General features: G+C 42.9%; 1 protein-coding gene across 2 annotated transcripts in view; it reads right to left on the bottom strand.

Moving 5' to 3' along the window:
* LNPEP (leucyl and cystinyl aminopeptidase) overlaps positions 1-15,247 on the bottom strand; it is a 113,638-nt gene extending 98,391 nt beyond the window's left edge. The window contains exon 1 of one of the 2 annotated variants that reach the window (XM_054487770.2): positions 15,199-15,247. Coding sequence is in view for 1 of the 2 variants with exons in the window: in XM_054487769.2 (XP_054343744.1) it covers positions 10,861-10,879 (19 nt within the window). In the remaining variant the exon portion in view is untranslated. Of the gene's footprint in view, positions 1-10,860; positions 12,969-15,198 lie in introns of those variants that run through there. The other variant, XM_054487769.2, reaches the window with a different exon arrangement.
* Positions 15,248-21,570: the final 6,323 nt, after the last annotated feature.

Genomic DNA, 21,570 nt, shown 5'->3' with positions numbered 1-21,570 from the left:
AACATCTTAACCTATAATTCCTTATTTAAAATGAAAAATTACATTAGACATAATGAGTATCTGTGAGTTATTTAACAAAGAATGCATATCACTGAATGGGATCTGCAAAGGAAATTTATAAGAACTTTTCAATGTATACAGAAAACTTGTGAGTTAAACAAGAAATCTCAGTTGGTGAATACATTTATTTGCCAGATCTCAGAAGGATCTGAACAAAAAATTACCTTGCAGATAATTTTTTGTAATACTTTTCCATGTGACTCATTGGATTGATAAAACACCAGGTATACAAGTCTTCAGTCTTTATAGTAACAACTTTGTCATCAATTTACAACTGACTGAGGGCCAGTTTGCTTATCATCAACCAACTTAAAAAATTAGTTATGGATTAGTCAAAAGGCTGGGATTGTAACTGCATTTTTTCTACTAATAGTCATCGTCATTCGATGATGTGCCAAGACAAGATTCTATGCATAAATTCTTCAAGTCTTTATGGCAATAATATTTCCTGAATTGGTGATTAATTAAAACAGAACTATGTACCCAATTGCAATGAACAACTGGACTTGAACAAAGCTAGCCACGCTTTAGTGAACATATACTTATGTCCATCTAATTCGACATGCTCTATTATCTAATCCCCAAGTCACACTAGACCCTCTTTTCTATATTCAATTATTTTTCTGTGTGCTTCCTACAAGTGGAATGTTACCAAGCCTCTCAGTATCCTGTACTGATGCAGATGGAAGTGAGGCTGCTGCTTTAAAGAGCAATGCATTTCTTATTCCCACTAATACCCAATACTCTATTGTTCAGTTTGAGTTATCTTCATAATGTAGCTACCCAATCTAGATACTAAGGCGCTGAGCCTCTAGTTTAAAAAACAGAGAAAGTACTAATAAGAGGGGGCCAGCCCAAACTCCTGCAGGTGATCTTGATAAATCTGGACACACTAGTTCCTCTCACCAAGACTCAAGTGTCATGGCAGCCTCCCTTATTTCATCATTGAGGCCCTTCCGACAATTATAGGACAAGCAGACACCAGACATGTATTACATTCTTTCTGTCTTCAAATCACTTTACCAATACCAACTTAAAAAGATATTTAAACATCTCCTTCTGATTGAGCTCTCAAGATTGAGTTCTCCTCAATCATTCCCACTAATCTCTATACATGTTTCCTCTAAAGAGGATCTTGGAATGATTTTGTAAACCAAAAATAAAATTCTAGGCCCCTCAACTTACCGAATGGACCCTTTTGACTGAATGGCCAAGGGCATTCCAAAGTAAACATGAAAAACTAGCTCAGACTATGATGGGAAGCGGGGGTCAGACACACCTCATTATACTCTCCTCCCTTGGGAATTCTGGCACAACTGACCAGCATTAATATTAAAACAGAGATCTTAAGACTGACAAAACACTCTTTGTAGCAGTAAAATACGAAACTCTAAACTGACTCTAGTATAACATCACACAACAGATAGCAGGCTGTGAAAGAAATAAAGGTATTTTACCCCAAAATATATTTCTTAGACCTATTTTGAAATGGCCCTGCAAAGCTGTCTCTTGTGTGGAACATTCTGTAGAAAAAGACCTTTCTGATCTCTTTTTTTTTTTTTTTTTTTTTTCTGAGATAGGGTCTCACTCTCTTGCCCAGGCTGCAGTGCAGTGGCATGACCACAGCTCACTTCCACTTTGCCCAGGCTCAAGTGATCCTTCCACCTCAGCCTCTCAAGCAGCTGGGACCACAGGTGCATACCATCACACCTGGCTAATTTTTTTTTTAATTTTTAGTTTTTTTGTAGAGAGGCTCTCACTATGTCGCCCAGGCTGTTCTTGAACTGCTGGCCTCACACAATCTTCCTGCCTTGGCCTCCCAAAGTGCTAGGATTACAGGTGTGAGCCACTGCAGTGCCCCAGGTCTTTTTTTGATCCAGGAGAGATTTAACTAAGAGTCTGGCACCTTTTAGGTTCTGATAAGAGATAATAACCATCTATTCTCTTAAAGCCTGCTACCTGGAGGCTTCGTCTACATAATAAGAACCTTGGTCTCCACGACCCCTTACCTTATCTTAACCCAGACACTCCTTTCTATGGATTCCAGTTCTTTAGATAATAACTTAATTCTTTCGACCAATTGCCAATCAGAAAATCTTTGAATGTGGCCAGATGTGTGGCTCATGCCTGTAATCCCACCACTTTGGGAGGCTGAGGTGGGTGATGACTTGAGGCCAGGAGTTCAAGACCAGCCTGAGCAATATGGCGAAATCTCATCTCTACTGAAAAAACACAAAAATTAGCTGGGTGTGGTGGCAACATGCCTATAATTCCAGCTACTCAGGAGGCTGAGGCACAAGAATTGCTTGAACCTGGGCGGCGGAGTTTGCAGTGAGCTGAGATTGCACCACTGCACTCCAGTCTGGGTGACAGAATGAGACTCTGTCTCAAAAAAAAAAAAAAGCAAAAATAAGAAAAAGAAAAAAGAAAATCTTTGAATCCACCTATGAACTGGAATAGAAGTCCTCACTTTGAGTTATCCCACCTTTCCAGACTGAGCCAATGTACACTTTACATGTATTGATTGTTGTCTGCCTATAACTTCTGTCTCCCTAAAATGTATAAAGAAACCAAGCTGTAACCCAACCATGTTGGGCACATGTTCTCAGGACTTCTTGAGACTGTGCTTTGGGCCTTGGTCACACATTATTTATCTCAGAATAAGCCTCTTTAAAGATTTTACTGTTTGACTCTTTTCATTGACAATGAAATATTTCATTGACAATGTAATGATGTTTCATTGATGAATATACTAACAACTGTTTCAAATTTGACAAAATAACAGTTTCAGCTGTGAGAAATACTATGGCTTAAGCCTCCTTCCTTACCAGAAATTTCCTCTATGGCACTGAATGACACCTGAGGCAGTTGTCTGGGAAATGCTCCCACATAGCACTGGTCATCACTTGCTGCAAGAGGAAAGGAGCACACCCAACCCATAGAGGCATCCTTTTCTCACTGCACTCCTCATTCTTCTGTTCCCTCAGTTGAAGAAGCCTTCTTTAACTTCCTTCACCCCAGATCATTGGCTGGAGAAGACTCTGAGCCCCACAACCCAGAGAAATTCAGACAACTGATTCAAGTTCTGGTTCAGTGACTACATTTTTGAAATATGTGGAAGGCCCAGGAGTACCTTCATTAAGCAATATGTACTAGAAGAAAAAGAATTTCAAAAAGTCTCCTACAATTGAACTTGATCCTCCATTGTTTTTTGAAACTCCCTTGGAAGCTTGAATTTTCCTTATTTGGCAAATGACCTGGTTTCCTCCTCATTTACATGTTAACGATGGAATTTTAAAAAAATTAATTGGTTCATTGTTCTATCATAAGCACCAGTAGAAAAGTGAAGCAAAGCCAGGCTATAAAGAATAGTGGGCTGGCCACAGGGCCGCACTGGCTCACACCTATAGTCCCAGCACTTGGGGAGGTCAAGACAGGCGGATCGTTGGAGCCCAGGAGTTCGAGACCAGCCTGGCCAACATGGCAAAACTCAATCTCTACAAAAAATACAAAAATTAGTCAGGCATGGTGGTGTGCACCTGTGGTCCCAGTTACTCAGGAGGCTGAGGCAGGATAATCATTGAGCCTGAGAAGTCAAGGCTGCAGTGCTGTGACTGTGCCACTGCACTCCAGCCAAGCAAGACCCTGTTCCCACCCCTCCCAAAAAAAAGAACAGTAAATGACTGCTACCATGGTAGTCCCAAAAGGTAGATAGCTCTCTATAGTTTTTCTTTTCTTTTTTTTTTTAAACAACTGGTAATCATTTATTAAAATAGTTGACTTAAGCATCTGCAATGGTGACCTCAACCTCAACTCCTGGCTCAATAATGATGGAAGCAATCTGCTTAACAATCTCAGAAAGACTGTGCAAGTCAATGAGTCACTTGTGGATTCTCATCTGGAAACAATACCATGTCTCAGAACCTTCATAAGAAGTTTTTCTTGTAATGTTTCTCAAAGTCTTGGTAGGCATTCAAACTGGTCCTATCACTTTAGATTCTTTTCCTTTGCTCCATCGATCAACTCGGCACACACCTTCTCCAAGGATTTTACATTGCCGCTCGTTAGAGTGATTCTTTTTATTTACTTATCTTTTTATTATACTATAAGTTCTAGAGTACATCTGCACAACATACAGGTTTGTTACATATGTATACATGTGCCATGTTGGTGTGCTGCACCCATTAAGTCATCATTTACACTAGGTATATCTCCTAATGCTATCCCTCCCCCCTCCCCCCACTCCACCACAGGCCCCAGTGTGTGGTGTTCCCCACCCTGTGTCCAAGTGTTCTCATATATATATATATTTTTTTTTTTGAGAGGGAGTCTCGCTCTGTCCCAGGCTGCAGTGCAGTGGCATGATCTCGGCTCACTGCAACCTCCGCCTCCTGGGTCCAAGTGATTCTTGTGCCTCAGGCTCCCGAGTAGCTGGGATTACAGGCACGTGCCAACATACCCAGCTAATTTTTGTATTTTTAGTAGAGACGGGGTTTCACCATGTTGGCCAGGCTGGCCTCAAACTCCTGACCTCAGGTGATCCGCCTGCCTCAGCCTCCCAAAGTGCTGGGAGTATAGGTGTGAGCCACCGCGCTGAGCCTAGAGTGATTCTAATTCGGTGAATTGCCACCTCTGGCTTCATGGGTGTTTTTCTGTATCTCCTAACCAACCTGTTTTTTGGTGAGAGCGAGCGGCGGTGAGTCAGGAGCAAGAGCAGGCTTACCACAGCTCCACACCATGTTGTTTATCAAAGAGCTATATTTTTTCTTTAAATCTAAAACATTCAGGCAAGTGAACAGTCCCAACTTATGAGTGACTGAATTTTCTGACTATAAAAAAGACAGTATGCTTAAATTTCTGGCAAATGTTTTCTATCTCTTGCCAAGGCTCCCAAATGCCAATCTTAACTCATTTGTCCCCTGAGCCCCCAATTCCATTAATCCAACCAGACCTACCTACCTGTCCCCTTCCAACCTAGACTCTGTCTTCAACCTCATACAACAGTGTCCTGCTCTCCAACTGAAGCTCATTTCTGAACCAAAGACTTGCAAGGATCAAGGCATGACCATTTTTAAAATCTCTGCCTATGAGCTTCTTCCTTTACCCCCAATCTCCACATTTCTTTCATCTTCATCATTCATTCTCCTCTTCCAATTTTCTCTAAACATCTTTGTAAAATGCAAAGTCCTTCAGGTGCTGCTAGGACAATCACAAATGAATTACAACAAAGGATGAGGTTACAAGGGAATCCTGTCCACCCTTCCATGGACACAGAGAACTCCTGATGTTCCATTTACTGTACAGAAACACCAAGGCAATAAGCAACCCTCTCTACAACGGCCAGATGTAGATCTAGGTCAAGATCTAGATATAAAAAGAACTGTACCACCACAACGGCTCCAAAATGTCCTTCCATTCTCAATCCTGGCTTCTTGCAAACTTTCAGAAAAGTTGCTGAAATTTATCTAGGGATTCAAATTAAAAAAATAAATAAATAAAAGACTGTGTCTTTCTGGTTGCTCCAATTATACTATGGAAAGGCCTAGTAGTATCAGCTCAACTCCAGCCCCCTACAGTAGGGTTGCCCAACCCCAAGGCCACAGACCAGTACCAGTGTGTGGCCTGTTAGGAACCAGGCCACACAGCAGGAGTGAGCAGCGGGCAAACAAGTGAAGCTTCACCTCTACAGTCAGTCCCCATCGTTAGCATTACCACCTGAGCTCCACCTCCTGTCAGATCAGTGGGGGCATTAGATTCTCATAGGAGCACGAACCCTATTGTGAACTGCACATGCGAGGGATCTAGGTTGTGTGCTCCTTATGAGAATCTAATGCCTGATGATCTGTCACTGTCTCCCACCACCCCTAGATGGGACTGTCTACTTGTAAGAAAACAAGCTCAGGGCTCCCACTGATTCTACATTATGGTGAGTTGTATAATTATTTCATTGTATATTACAATGCAATAATAATAGAAATAAAGTGCACAATAAATGTAATGCACTTGAGTCATCCCCAAACCTTCTCCTCTTTAGAATATATCACAAACTAGAAAGTATACATACATCTCCCGGACCATGGTCCCTGGTCCCGAAAAGTTTGGGGACTGCTGCCTTACAGTTTTCAAGACATGAGGTGACTAATTGACAAAACATAGCTGCACTGACCTCACCTCAACTGCCAAGAACCACAGGCCTCATCTAGGTCCATCCCAATGTCTGGGGTAATCTTGGCTAAACTCTTTCAAATCTCAATTTCCTAATGTTTTCATAGAGAGGGTTAACACTGCTGTTTCCTAATAGGAGTATTACATTAAATTAGCAGACATGCAAACTTGTGGAAACAGTTATGAACAGGTTTCTGTACATTTATTTCAGAATTAGAATACTGTCTTAGACAAAACTTTATTGCTTTTTTATTTCTTCTGTGTTTCCATATTTTCATATTAGCATGACAACAAAACTAGGTTCTTCTATTCATTTCTCTTATTAACGTAAGCATTATCTGATGACGAGGTTGTGGGGTTTTTTTTTCTTTTTTAATGTAACTGTGGCTAGCAGAAAATCTACTTGTAAGTGGGCATTCAAAAGATGGCTGCATGACTGAATTACTGAGCAGAAAATTACCACTTATTTTCTATATAATTTCCTTATAACCAAACTCTCTGGTTATCTATCTTTCAGGCTGAGTTCTCCAGGATAACCTACAGATAAACGATAATCACTGGTTATAAGAGTTTCTAAAATATGCTGTTTTTATGCATGTATCAAGACACTTTGGAAACTGGCAAGTAATAGCAAAGAACTTTTCTACCACTAGTTTCCAGTTAAAAACTGGGCTGTTTCTAGCTATAGCTTTAACCCTAGATTGTTAGTGATGCTAACACTTAATTCCTAGTAGTCTTATTTCCCCCAAATAAAATAAAAAACTTAAGACAGAAAGATAAAAACAGGATTTAACTTATATTCCATCACACAGAGAAACTATGAGCTCCTACTTCTTAAGGGTTGTCTTTCAATGTGGAATTTTATCATAGAGCAAAAGAAAAATAAAAACAAAATGTGGTATGCTCACATTTTTGAGAAGTGATGCTAAAAAGTTTTTTTAAAAAAGACTCGCATATCTATAGAACAATTGTTATGTGTAAGATTAAAAGATGGAATCACAATTTTATACTGTGTTACAAGCCACAAATATCTCATTTGTTGCCCAGACTTCCCATTTTTGAAGTTGAAAAATACTTTCAACTGGATACCAATCTGAACATGAAAACAAAAATAATTTTTTAAGACAGTTAAGTCCTCCTTGTTTGATTATGCGCCACACTGTGGTAATAAAAGTGATTCATAGGACCTACATTCATATGAAAAAAAAACAAGCTATTTAAATTATGTTTTCAGTTCTGGGACCTCAAAATACCAAAATACCAACCTTTAAATATACTTTAGAATATATCACAAACTAGAAAGTACATATACTTTCAGCTGGGCACAGTGGCTCATGCCTGTAATCCCAGTACTTTGGGAGGCTAAGGTGAGCAGATCACTTAAGGTCAGGAGTTCACCTGGCCAACATGGCGAAACCTCATTTCTACTAGAAATACAAAAATTCGTTGGGCATGGTGGCGGGCGCCTGTAATCCCAGCTACTCAGGAGGCTGAGGCAGGAGGATCGCTTGAACCCGGGAGGCAGAGGTTGCAGTGAGCTGAGATTGTGCCACTGCACTCCAGCCTGGGCAACAGAGTGAGACTGTGTCTCCAAAAAAAAAAAGAAAGTATACATACTTTCTAGTATGTATTTCATATATAATCAGACCTCCTCAATCAGATTCTGAGGGTGAACCTTAGCATTTGCATTTCTTAAGATGAATTTAAGTTTTTACAAAATATACCAACCCTGCATGCAAATGAAGACAAAAATCTGGATAAACATCAATTATTTAATCTAATATCTCTATCAAAAAAAGCAGATAGTTGCCTTCAATTTTTTTTTGTAATATACAAATCACTATTACCTAACAGTTTTACCTCTACCTGCCTAACAAGACATAATCATTATTGCCAAAACAATCTTAAGTACTGGTCCAGCATATCTCTCTTCATAAAAAAAGCCACCAAAGATCCAAACCCAGACCAGATGTCCAGACTTCAGCATAATAGCAATCCCTCCCAAGGACAAAGCCAAAAATAGATCCTGAGCTAAATGGGAATTCCTAGCACTAAGATCCATCCTTATAAGCCCTTTCCGGGTATATGCATTTTAAATGGGTTGCAGAAGTATGTTACCTGAACAGGTTAACATAGGATATTCATCAAATGAACCAATTATCAACAGGTAGAGAGCAGGGCCCAACAAAAACAGGTCATACTAGTGGCAACTTTGGACAGTAAACAGGGAAACTACAAAAAAAAGTACTGGAATAGATGAGTATTGAAGGCTAGAGTGACAAGATATAAACTAAATTCACTTCCTTTACAAATGCATAGGTCAGTAGATGGAACCACTGACAAGATTTTAACTAAAAGATATGTGGTCCTAAATTACTGAAACTGTTTTTTGTTAAGCTCACACACCTCTCTACATATATAGGGATACATGAAAAAGTGTAAGTGGGAAAGATTCCATTAAAAGAGGATGAACGTATAATAAAATCCAATACCAGGCTTGATAAATCTTGCAATCATAAATTCTATGGATAATGAAATACTCTGCATCATCACACCCAGACCAATGGGAGCATTATACATGCATTATTTTTTGTACTCAAAAGGATGAAGTATATAACTGTCTACTGTACCATGTCATTTGAAAACACTAGAAAATTCTACAGCAATCCTTCAAAAGTTTTCAAATAAATACCCTGTCCATCTTAAACCTGAAAAGCACTTCAAATTGCTAACATTTAATTTCTTGTTGACTGTAGATATTGTCGTTTCTGTTTTCCTTGTGAAAGGATGCTAAATAAGGCTCCAAGGAGTGATTGCTACATTAACCAAAATTATGCACTGCCAAGCTGTCTCCAGCATCAACTCTGAAAGATAGGAAAGAATCAGAAATCCAATTTCCTACATGAAAGTTGAAGCATTGCTTCTTTTTTTGTTCTCTTCTGTGGGATTTTTCCATTGTCCTCCCAAATGTGACAGTTTGCAAATACCCACATCTAGAAGCAATCTAGAAGCATATTCTATAAGAGAAAAGACATCAATTTTAAAACTTGAGAAAGTACTTTAATTCTGTAGGCAAAGGTTCAGCAAATCAGCTAGCACTAATCTTGACCAAATGGGTGAGTCAGCCTCATCACAGAGATTTTTTTTTTTTATTTAGATGAAATTTCACATTTAAAAACATGGTAACTCCAAGCATTCTACCAAAAACAAAGAATAAACATTGGAATAGTCACTTACAAGGACTTAACTTGTATTAAACATATTTTACACTAAAGTACTAGATGTAGGTCTCTAGTTTATTTTAGCTCAAACCTTCCTTAATTCTTCGAGTAACTTCACCAGACTATTCTTTAAGTCTTAGTAATTACAAATAGAACCTGAATGAGAAAGAAAATTCAGAATTAAAGTTGTTATCAGTAAGCCTAATTAAACAGTGCAGACAGAAAGATGGCAGTAGAATAAAGCATTCTACATTAGGAGAAGGGATAACATAATCAGTAGTTCGCAGCCCCATGAATAAAGCACAGCACACAACAAAGTCTGGGTGAGATTTGGGATGCAGTGGACAATATCTGTCTGCTCTTGAGTGGTAACTAACAAACTAAACAGGGATATAGACTGTGGCCCCTATTAATGTGATACTGTACCTGAAGTAACCAACCACACTCAGGAAAACATGTCAACCAGAGAGTGAATCCTCTTTTAGTGAGTCGTCTCCCTTACTGGCAGTTTTCCTACTTTCTATCTTAAAAGGGAATCCACACACTCAACACCGCAAAACGGTAAGACATCTCACCCCTATATTGTGGCTCTGGCACTTCTGGTCCACACAAAAGCCACGGTTCTAACTAGGGTGGGATTTATGCTCCCCGTTCAGTGAAGGGCTGTGGCTGTTTGCAGGGTGCAGGCTCCCTGCGTTGACTCTCGCCTCCTGTCACACAGTGGTATCACCACCGTGATAGACCCGTGACATTAACAAGTCTTTGACTGAAAAACTGATGTGATCTGCAGCCAGTGAGGGGATGCGTGGTGGCCCTGCCGAGTGCCTCGGCAGGGTCAGGAGGGTGGCACTGCGGACAGGCACCTCCGCGGCCCCGAGCGAGGTGAGCAAGCCTTTCCTGAAGTTTCCCTTCCTTCCACAACATTAACCTGCCAAGCCTCCCACCCCCACCCCGCCCTATTAGGAAAAGTCACGCCGGCAGCTCACTGAAGGGCAGGGGGACAGCTCCTGGCGCCCCACAAAAGTTGGGCTCGGCAGCTGCCACAACTTAACGCTCCTACAGGAGAGTCGGCCCGACACCGCCTCCTCCGGGGGCAAACCTGAGCTGCCAACTTTCCCACTGCCCACTCCTCTGCGCACAGCAGCCCAAACTTTGCTGTTTGCCCACCGGCCGCACCCCGGGCGAGCGGCGGCGGCGCTGACCTTCAAGCCAGCCCCGGGTCCCGCACTGGCCGCCGCCCGCCCCCCGAACCTCCCTGCCTCCCCCAGATCCCCTCTCCCTGCCTCCCTCAGCCCTCGTGGGAAGCCCGCGGTGTGAGGGGAGACGGCTGCAGCCCGACCCCGCGTGTCACGACTGCCCACGACCCTCAGGGCTCCGGAGAGCCCGGGTCCCGGCGCCTGGGCCGCCCACTCACCATTGGTGAAGGGCTCCATTTTCCCCCCGCCGCGGCTCCTTACAGCCGGAGCGCCCGAGCTTCCTACTCCGAGAGCTGAGGCGGCCCAGCCGACTGAGCATGCCCAACGCGGCCTCCAAGGGCTGCCAGGGAGGTGCCGCGAGGGGCGGCGCCGCTCCGCCGCTCGGTGGCTCCGCCGTTCCGGGTTTTCGTGGCGGCTGCAGAAAGAGCGAGGGAAGCAAGAGGGAAAAGCACAGTCAAACCCCCGGCTGCTCCGCGGACAGGCGAGGTGGGAGCGGGTTCGCGCTGGGGGCGGGGCCTAGGCGGGGCCGGGAAAGCCCAGCCCCTGCCTGAAGTGGACCCAGCTGCGGCGTTCTTCCCGGCCGGGAACCGTGTTCAGTCACTCAACAAATGTGGATCCCTACTGCGACCCGCCCGATCCTGGACGCCGAGACACCCTCACTGCGCCAGAAAAACATGGTCCCAGTCCCAGGAGCGGACATTCCAGAAACAGACCATAAATAAACACAGAAGACACACGAGTGTAAAGTCAGTGCCCCGCTGCGCATTAAATCGGGGTGATGTGATGGCGAGTGAGTGGGTAGTTAATTCGGATGGCTTGGTGAGACGAGGCCTCGCTGAGCAGGTGCCACTGAAGCCGAGGTCTGAAGGCAGAGCAGGAACCTGCGGGCGAAGGTCGCTATCCGAACCGCGAATCGCCGGTTTCCCTGGGGAGGTTGGCCGCGGAGGGATCACTGCTCGAAGAACCGAGGGAGCGGGCGCTGTAGGTGTTTTCGGCAGAGATGCCCGCCCGCATCAGAGTGCCCCAGGAGGGCGGTGAGGAGGAGACGGAAGAGAGGGCGGGGACCCCGCAGGGCTGAGGGCGCCCTGGGGTCCAGTCCCGGGGCTGGCGGCTGCGGGCGCGGCCTCTAGGTGCGGGCGGATAACAAAACCCGGCGCCGGATCGTCCGGCCCGGGTCGCGGGCGCCGCAGGATGTGGGCAGAAGGCCCGCCTGTTCCGAGCCTTAAATCAACACCTGCGGTTCCCGGGGGTGCCACCACTGGGGCCCGCAGCAAGGCTCCGCGGCGCTAGGCCCGAGAAACCGAAACTCCCCTAGTCGCCCCTGCCCCGCAGCACTCGCGCCATTGCCTCCAGCCCCGAGCCACCATTGTTTCCAGTGCCAAATCGGGCAGCCCCGCTAGCCTCCGAGGCCGAACCGCCAGGGGCCCCGTAAGCCCTGAGGAGGCTCGTCGGGGACCGCTTCCTTCTTCTCCTCTCGGTGTGCGCATCGCCACCACCCTCGCTGCAGAGGCCGCCGCCCTCCCAGCGCGCCATCACCGCCTCCTCTGCCTCTTCCCCTCCCTCAGCCCCGGCCCCTGCATTGACTTGGCTCGAGCTGCGCCTCACTGCGCCTGCCAACTGTCACACGCTCCGAGGCTTTCAACAGCGGGGCGCCAGGGACAAACAAGCCGCGGCAAGCGCAAACAGCCTGCTCAAACAGGGACGGCCAGGGTGTTGTTTGACCAGCACTGGAATTGGAAACTAGGTTTCGAAGAAGTCAAATCGAAGTACAATATTGTATTTTAAACTGTCTGTTATTATTACATCCCTCACAATCCACGCTCTACTTGAAACTTCCAGTGGATACCAACTGCACTTAGAATAAAAAATGAAACTCCTTGCCTAACTCTGGGACCTCATCAGCACATACTCACCATGTTTTGATCACAAAGGCCTTCATGCTGTTCCCGGAAGTCGCCAAGTTCCATCCATCATTGTTAATCATTCCTTTTTCTTGCTCCTCGCACAAGAACTGTTTCTTCTGCTTAGTGCTTTGCCTACTGATTCCATCTTGTCATTTAAGTCTCAACTCAAATGTCACCTCTGCGAAGAACCCTTGACTGACCATACATCTAAAATAGCCACAAACACTCTATAAAGACTTGGCCTTGCTTTATTTCCTTCTCAGCACTCATCACCGTCTGAAACAATGTTTTGGATTTGTTGCTTATTATCAGTCTCCCTCTCAAGAATGCAAGCTTTGTGAGGGAAGGGTCGTAATCTTTTTTAAGGCTGTATCCCCAATGCTTGGGTAAGTATACAATAAATAATTTTTGCATGAATAAGTGAAGGACATAGTGGTGTTTAGAGTTCGCTTCCACTGCTACAAACCCTTCCAGTTAATGACTCCATACTGAATGATGTGTTTGATAGTACAGAGAAGGTGTCTGTATCGTATGATACCTCAGAGCTGCTATCTCCCTAATGTGTGAAAGGTAATCAGAACCCTTAGGCTGGCCCCTTGTACTGGCATTTTAGAACCAAAAATAGTGAACCACAGGAGCTGATGTATCCCAGTTCAGATATTATATAGTATACGCAGAGCTAGATTTTGTTAACATACTTCACACATTGTATTGCTTAAATAAGATGCTCTTCTCTACATTTTAGGTCATGTCATGTTCCTTTGAAGTTACTTTTGCAGCCAAACTACTTAGTATAGGAGATATTTAAACACCGCAGCTTGTTAAATCGCCTCACTTCACATCACCTGTAACCTACAGTCTATCATGCTTTTAAGTGTGAAACATGTTACCTTGTGTTTTGTTTTACATATTCCAACTCTGCAGAGACATGTGGTAAAAAATGCACTAGCGAATATAAGTGGATCATTATGTCTTTTTGAGATTTCTTTGACAAAGAGACAAATGATTTCTTTGCCAACCTCTTGCCTCCCACGCCTCCCATTCCTTCACACACACAAAGACATGAAGGACCATTTAAAGACATGTAAAAATACAAAAAATAAAATTAGCCGGGCGTGGTGGCACACACCTGTAATCCCAGCTATTCCGGAGGGTGAGGCATGAGAAGCTGAGGCATGAGAATCACTTGAACCCGGGAGGTGGAGGTTGCAATGAACCGAGATCACACCACTGCAATCCAGCCTGGGCGACAGAGCAAGACTCCATCTCAAAAAAAAAAAAAAAAAAAAAAAAAAAAAGACATGGTTTTGTATAGGAAGTAAAAATAGTAAACAAACCAAAATGTTTCAGAATCCTACCTAGGAGCAAAAGAATAATAATGAAGTTTGTTTTGTTTCATTGGATACTGTTTTACATTTGACTTCATAGAGCCTTTTTGAGGGAACATGATATCACAATTTCACAACCAAAACCCATTATGTTTTTATCTTTAACACCCGCCTATCCTCCCACACAGAACTTCCTCTTTAGTTTAAGAATATGACAGTTTAAGTTATTATGAAGTTACTATTCATTATCAAAGGAGATAATGTGACATTATCTACTATACCCATCTACTGTCTTCAGAATCATTGCTCTCTACCATTTAGCACTTGAAAACCATTAATTTGGAGAGTTAATTATAATACATAATAAATGACATGACAGGAAAACATATAAGCCCCCTGAAAAACAAATTGCATTTGTTTAAAGAACTGACAAACTTGACAATCAATGAATATAGGAATATTTTTATCAAAATAAAACACTTGGTATTCCATAGATCAGCAAATCCGAGCCTCACATTGGAACAGATAAGGAGGGAGCTACTGTCTAGAGAGGGTACAATATGTACACACAATCCACGAGCAGACATGGACTGGAACTCAGGCCATCTGTGTTCTACACCAGTGCTTCAGAGTTTTCTGATGCCTCCCGGTTTCCACAAGCAAATTGGGGTCAATGACAAAAATCCATGAAAAGACTATGGAATAGAGAGAAATACAGCTAATTTCATCTATTAGAAGTCTATTCCATTAACCATTTAATTAAGATTCCAACTTAATTAGTTGATATTCCATCCCTATGGAATTTGGATTCAGCCCTACTAAGTGATCTTTCTAATTATTTTGAAATAAGCAACAACAATACATTAATTCATTGAACACATTTGAAAATGTTATTTGTTCAGCACTCTTGAATAAATGGAGGAAGCTGCTTCCCGCCAGGGCAAGGCTGACCATCGTGAGGTTTCCGGCCACCCTAAGGACCGAAGGAGTCAATACCTCATTGCCTTTGTAACCCATTTGTAGCACACATACACTGCATTAATTAGTAATGTTTGAAGTTATATCAAATCAAGAAATGTTTAGAGCACAGAAGAAAGCAGAATAATTATCTAATAAAGTTCAAGTAGAGCTTAGGCATTAGCAAAAAAACGCAGCCAAATAAAGTGAAAGGTTATTATTTGGAAAGAACAGTGATATACTAGTTCAGATTCCTTGGGCTACAAAAGACAAAACTCTGAGTAAAACTAGTTTAAATGATACAGACATTTATCATGTCATATAACAAGTCCAGTGATAAGACAATCTTCAATTACAGCTCACCAACCTCATCAAGAGCCCAATTTCTCTCGCTCCACTCTTCAGTCCTCTATATGAGCAATTCCCCAAAGCCCAGACTACCATATGGTCAAAAGTTGGCTGCAGCAGGGGAGGAAGAAGGAACTTACTCTTCCGTGTCTCTTTCTTGAGAGCAGGGGAAACCCTTCTCAGAAATTCCCCATTAGAATTCTCCTTAGGTCTCATTTACCAAAACTATATTTTGTACATTTATAGACCAATCACTGGAAATGAAAATGAGGTTACAATTGAGACAGAGTAGAAATGGGGCTTAGCTTCACCTCACCCCCACTAGAGCATTCTTTCATGCACCCCCACCGAGCACAAAACCTACACTACTACCTCACTCATGCCTTAATGTTTAAACCATGCCTTTTACTTAAAGAATTCCAGGAATTAGGCTGGGCACAATGGCTCACATCTGCAGTTCCAGCACTTTGGGAGGCCAAGGCGGGAGGATTGCTTGGGCCCAGAAGTTCAAGACCAGCATGTACCCCACAGCAAGACCTCATTTCTACAAAAAATTGAAAAATTAGCCAAGCGTGGTGGTCTGTGCCTGTGGTCCCAGCTACTCAGGAGGCTGAGGTGGGAGGATTGCTTGAGCCTGGAAGAAGGTGGAGGCTGCAGCAAGCCAAGAGCACACCACTGCACTCCAGCCTGGGCAACAGAGTGAGATCCTATCTGAAAAAAAAAAAAAAAAGAATTCCCAGAACTGGCCTTAGGAGATGACCAAGGTTGTGGAGTGTCCTAGGTAGGGAAGGAATGCTGAACAATTGATTTACAGCCTTGTTGCCTCTGGCTGCCCATTACTCAAGATAACCATACTAACCAGGTAATGCTGACCTGCATAGCCTACACATGATATGCTTTGCCCAGTCCAGCCTGCATATCCTACCCCTGATGTCAATTCCCGCATTTTGCCTAATAAAAAACCACTACTAGTTATTTTTGGGGAGTCAGTCAGGGAATTCTCTCTTTTGTGCTACCTCCCTTATGTCCGAGCATAAGCTCCAATGAAGTCTTGTCTAGGGAAACTGTTTTGGCCTCATGTCAATCTCTATTGCATTGACAGCCCAAGAACCGGTGGTCAGTAACACTATGACTAGTTTCTTAGACAAAGTACAGCCTAAATCTCCTGAGTTTAGGATCACCTTCCTTGTTTCATATGGGAGGAGAGGGGTATTTGAACAAAACCATTTTCCATTCAGAAAGGAAAAGGGGAGTGTCAACTGAGGAATGATGAGGTTCACAAATTTGGAAAGTTATTTCTCATAAAGGGTTGCAGCCTGTAGGGTGGCCATGCTGACAGGCTGACCCCACAGCCAGAAGCCAGAAACAGACACTCTGAGGGAGGGGCAAAGAGAACAGGAATTTATGCTGAGCAGGGTGGCCAAATATACATACATATTCAATAAGCTATAGGAGGAGTCATGAATATTTATCAAAGGATAAATGTGTGCATACGCAATGGAGCTTCATGCCCCTTCATGGGTCCCATGTACAAAAAATGGCAGTGTTAGCATGATCCGAGGGTGGAGTTTTCAGTCCTCTGACATCAAAAGGGGAAGCAGAGGACATGAAAACTCTTACTGTGCATTCTCTAGAGATGGACCAGAACCACTCCATGTGGTGATCTCTTATCAGGCAAAAAACTAGAGGCAGTATCAGGTGGTTGGTTGATATTAGTGGTGGAATCTTTCAAAAGGGCTGGTTTCTGTTTAGCCCTTAGGGAAGAAAGGCTAATCCTGAATATTGAGGAAGGGGTATAATAAGGCTTGTTTGACCCTGGCATCCTGTCATGAATGAGAATTTGGTTTTCAAGGTTACCCTGGGGTCCCCTTGGCCAAGGCATGGTCTGTTCAGTCACTTGGGAGGCTTAGAATTTTATTTTTAGTTTACAGGAGTTAAGCAACCAAAATGTTAGGCAGGCAACCTAAATGTCCACTAAAGGTTATAAACACTGACATATTTTAATAATACCTTGATATTAATTTTTTAAAACCCTAAGGCACTTATGTAGGAAAAGTAAAGATGGAGCCATTAAATACAATGTAATTTTTTATATAATTGATTAATATAATTAGGATTACAAACCCAGAAGTGGTATATTATTGTAAATGAAAAGAGTCAAACTCTGTAAAATATTTGAAGAGATTTATTCTGAGCTAAATGTGAGTGGCCGTCACCCATTACAGAGGACCAGGAGATCCTGAGAACATATGCCAAGCATGCCTGTAGTCCCAGCTACTCAGGAGGCTGAGGCAAGAGAATCACTTAACTGAGGAGGCAGAGGGTGCAGTGAGCCAAGATCATGCCACTACACTCCAGCCAGGGTGCACTACACTTCAGCCTAGGTGACAGAGTGAAGCCCAGTCTCAAGAAAAAAGAAGGGAAGGGAAGGGAAGAGAAGGGAGGGGAGGGGAGGGGAGGGGGAGGGGGAGGGGGAGGGAGGGAAGGAAGGAAGGAGAAAGAAAAGTAGATCTAACTTATTTTGGGCATGTGTATTAGTTTACTAGTGTTAGCAATGGCAAATCCGTTGGGTCTGCAGAAACTCTATTTTTGCCTTCTTGGAGGAAAGAATTCTGCTGAGGGGCATAAGGCAGAGAGACTGAGGCAACTTTGAGAGCGGGAGTGAAAGTTTATCAAAAAGTTATGGAGCAGGAATGAAAGGAAGTAAAGTGCACTTGCAAGAGGGCCAAGTGAGTGACCTGAGAGTTCCAAGTGCACTGTTTGGCCCTTGACTTGGGGTTTTACACATTGGCATGGTGCCAGGATTTCTGTGTCTCCTCCCTTGGTTTTTCCCTTGTGGTGGGCTGACTGCATGTGCAGTGACCTGCCAGCACTAGGGAGCGATCACTTTACTGAAGTTGTACACATGTTCACTTGAGGTGTTTTCCCCTTACCAGTTGAGCAATCCTAGAGGAAGGCCATATACCTGTTGTATGCCATTTTGCCTCTTAGTGCACATGCTTGAGCCCTCTTACCCAACTCCTGAGATCTTACTGAGAAGCTGCTGATCACCAGCTTCTGTTGTTTTCTATCTGTTGGGAGATTGCCTTTCTCTGACGCTGGCTGCAACCAGTTACTATTTTAGAGAGACAGTATAACAATTGCCTCTCTAAAATAGTAGACATCTCTTGCTCATGTCTGCCTGGCTACCTATTCTAACAGTAGGGCTATTGTAAAACCTAGTGCATTCTGAATGACTTAAACAACAGAAATTTATTATCTCATAGTTCCGGAAGATAGAAGTCCAATATCAAGGTGTTGGTAGGACCATACTCCCCCTAAAGGCACTAGGGAAGGATCTGTTCTAGGCCTATCTCCTAGGTTCTAATAGTCCCTAGGCTTGTGGCAGGTAACTCCAGTGTTCACATGACATTCTTCCTGTGTGCATACCTGTGTCCAAACTTCCTCTTTTAATAAGGACACTAGTCATATTAAATTGGAAGCCCACCCTACTCCAGTATAACCTTATCTTAACTAATACATCTGCAACAACCCTATTGCAAATAAGGTCACATTCTGAAATACTGGGGATTATAAATTTAACAGATAAATTTTGGAGGACACTATTCAACTCATAACAACTTCATTGTAATGGAAATAAGATTGAAGATAAGTACCAAGAAAGTATGCTTCAAAGGATAGCATCAAGAAATGAAAAGATAGCCAGGCATGGTGGTTCATGTCTATAATCCCAGCACTTTGAGAGGCTGAGGTGGGTGGATCACTTGAGGCCAGAAGTTCGAGACCAGCTTAGCTAAAAATACAAAATACAAGAAATTAGCTGTGTGTGGTGGTGTGTGTCTGTAATCCCAGCTACTCAATAGGCTGAGGCATGAGAATCACTTGAACCTGGGAAGCAGAGGTTGCAGTGAGCAGAGATCACGCCACTGCACTCCAGCCTGGGCAACAGAGCAATACTCTGTCTCAAAGAAAGAAAGAAAGAAATGAAAAGACAACTCACAGAATGGGAGAAAATACTTACAAACCAAGGGACTTCACGAGGGACTTGTATCTAGCATATATAAAGAATTTTAAAATTTAATGATAAAAGATAAATAATCCAATTAAAAGTAGGCAAAGGACTGTAATCCCAGCACTTTGGGAGGCCAAGACAGGCAGATCACGAGGTCAGGGGATCGAGACCATCCTGGCTAACACGGTGAAACCCTGTCTCCACTAAAAATACAGAAAATTAGCCAGGCGCCGTGGTGGGCGCCTGTAGTCCCAGCTACTCGGGAGGCTGAGGCAGGAGAATGGCGTGAACCCGGGAGGCGGAGCTTGCAGTGAGCTAAGATTGCACCACTGCACTCCAGCCTGGGCTACTGAGCGAGACTCTGTCTCAAAAAAAAAAAAAAAAAAAAAAGTAGGCATAGGATCTGAATATCATTTCTCCAAAGAAGATATACAAATGGCCAATGAGACACGAAAAGATGTTCAGTGTCATTAGTCATCAGGGAAAAGCAAATCAAATCCAAAATAAGCCACCATTTCACATCTACTAGGATAGCTACAATAAAAAAGCCAGATAATAGTAAATACTGGCAAAAATGTAGAGAAATTATAAGCCACATACACTGCTGATGGGAATGTAAAATGGTGTAGCTGCTTTCAAAAATAATCTGGCAGCTCCCCAAAAGGTTAAGCAAGAGTTACCATGTGATCCAGCAATTTCATTCCTAGATATATACCCAAAGGACCGGAAAACTTATGCATTCAAAAACTTGTACATAGACTGGATGTGGTGGCTCACACCTGTAATCCCAGCACTGTGGCAGGCCGAGGTGGATGGATCACTTGAGTTCATGAGTTCAAGACCAGCCTGGGCAACCTGGTGAAACCCCGTCTCTATGAAAAATAAAAAAATTAGCCAGGCATGGTGGTGCATGCCTGTAGTCCCAGCTACTTGTGGGGCTGAGGCGGGAGGTTCGCTTGAGCCTGGGAGATCGAGGCTGCAGCTAGCTGAGATTGCACCAGTGCACTCCAGCCTGAGCAACAGAGTAAGACCCTGTCTTGAAAAAAACAAACAAAAAAAATGGTACATGAATGTTCATAGCTGCATTATTCACAATAGCCAAAAAGTATAAACAACACAAATGTCCATTAACTGATGAATGGATAAATAGAATGTGAAACATTTGTATGTATAATAGAATATTATTCAACAATGAAAAGAAAGTACTGACATATGTTAAAACATAGATGAACCTTTTAAAAATTATGTTAGGTGAAAGAAACCAGTTACAGAAGAACATATATTGTTATTATTCCACTTATTTGAAATGTATTATATCATTCCATCTATATGAAATGTCCAGACTAGGCAAATCTATAGAAACAGAAAGTAGATTAGTGATTTCCTTAGACTGAAGGGAGGCAAGAATGGGAAGTGTCTGCTAATAGGTATAGGGTTTTTTGTTAGGGTGATGAAAACATTCGAAATTGATCATTTTGCTAGGCACTCAACCCTGTGACTATACTAAAAACCATTGAATTATAACTTTAAATGGATGAATTTTATGCCATGTAAATTATATCTCAATAAAACTGATATATATGAAAGACTGGAGGTTATAATTTTTAGAAACCATAATAACAATGCTTGATTAAAATGAAACAGTAATGGCTGGGCATGGTGGCTCAAGCCTGTAATCCCAGCACTTTGGGAGGCCGAGGTGGACAGATCACGAGGTCAGGAGGTTGAGACCATTTTGGCTAACACGGTGAAACCCCGTCTCTACTAAAAATACAAAAAATTAGCCGGGTGTTGTGGCATGCACCTGTAGTCCCAGCTACTTGGGAGGCTGAGGCAGGAGAATCGCTTGAACCTGGGAGGCGGAGGTTGCAGTGAGCTGAGATCACGCCACTGCAGCCTGGGCGACAGAGCGAGACTCCGTCTCAAAAAAAAAAAGCAAATTATATTGTGAGTATCTCCATTCACCATTGCTCAAGCAAGTTTGTTTTCCCCCATCTGGTTGCTACTATTTAAAAAGGTATAGATTTCATTCAATTAAACACTAACCTATTTAGAAACAGAAATGCTATAGAAAATTCTACAGGTATAGATATATCATTTCCGTTTTTTTTCCAAATGGAACCCTAAGCCTACTAGAAATGTTTAGAAAGAAATCTTCACTCTGGAAGTCCAAACTGTGGTGACTGTTAAATTTCTTGAAGGAGCTTGTTAACAAAACAGATTTCTGGGCATTGTCCCCCGAAATTTCAATTCAGTTGGTCTGAGATATTGCCTAAAATCTGCATATTTATCAAGTGATTGTGACACAGGTGGTCCTCAGATAATCCTGCACTGAAGGAATTCTGGGGTAAATAAGGAGCAGTATGTTTAGTAGAAACT

The sequence above is a fragment of the Pongo pygmaeus genome, chromosome 4 (genome assembly GCF_028885625.2).
Source record: "Pongo pygmaeus isolate AG05252 chromosome 4, NHGRI_mPonPyg2-v2.0_pri, whole genome shotgun sequence".
NCBI classification, from domain to species: domain Eukaryota; kingdom Metazoa; phylum Chordata; class Mammalia; order Primates; family Hominidae; genus Pongo; species Pongo pygmaeus.
Note: the sequence above shows the minus strand (reverse complement) of the source record. Positions and strands in the feature narration are given on the sequence as shown.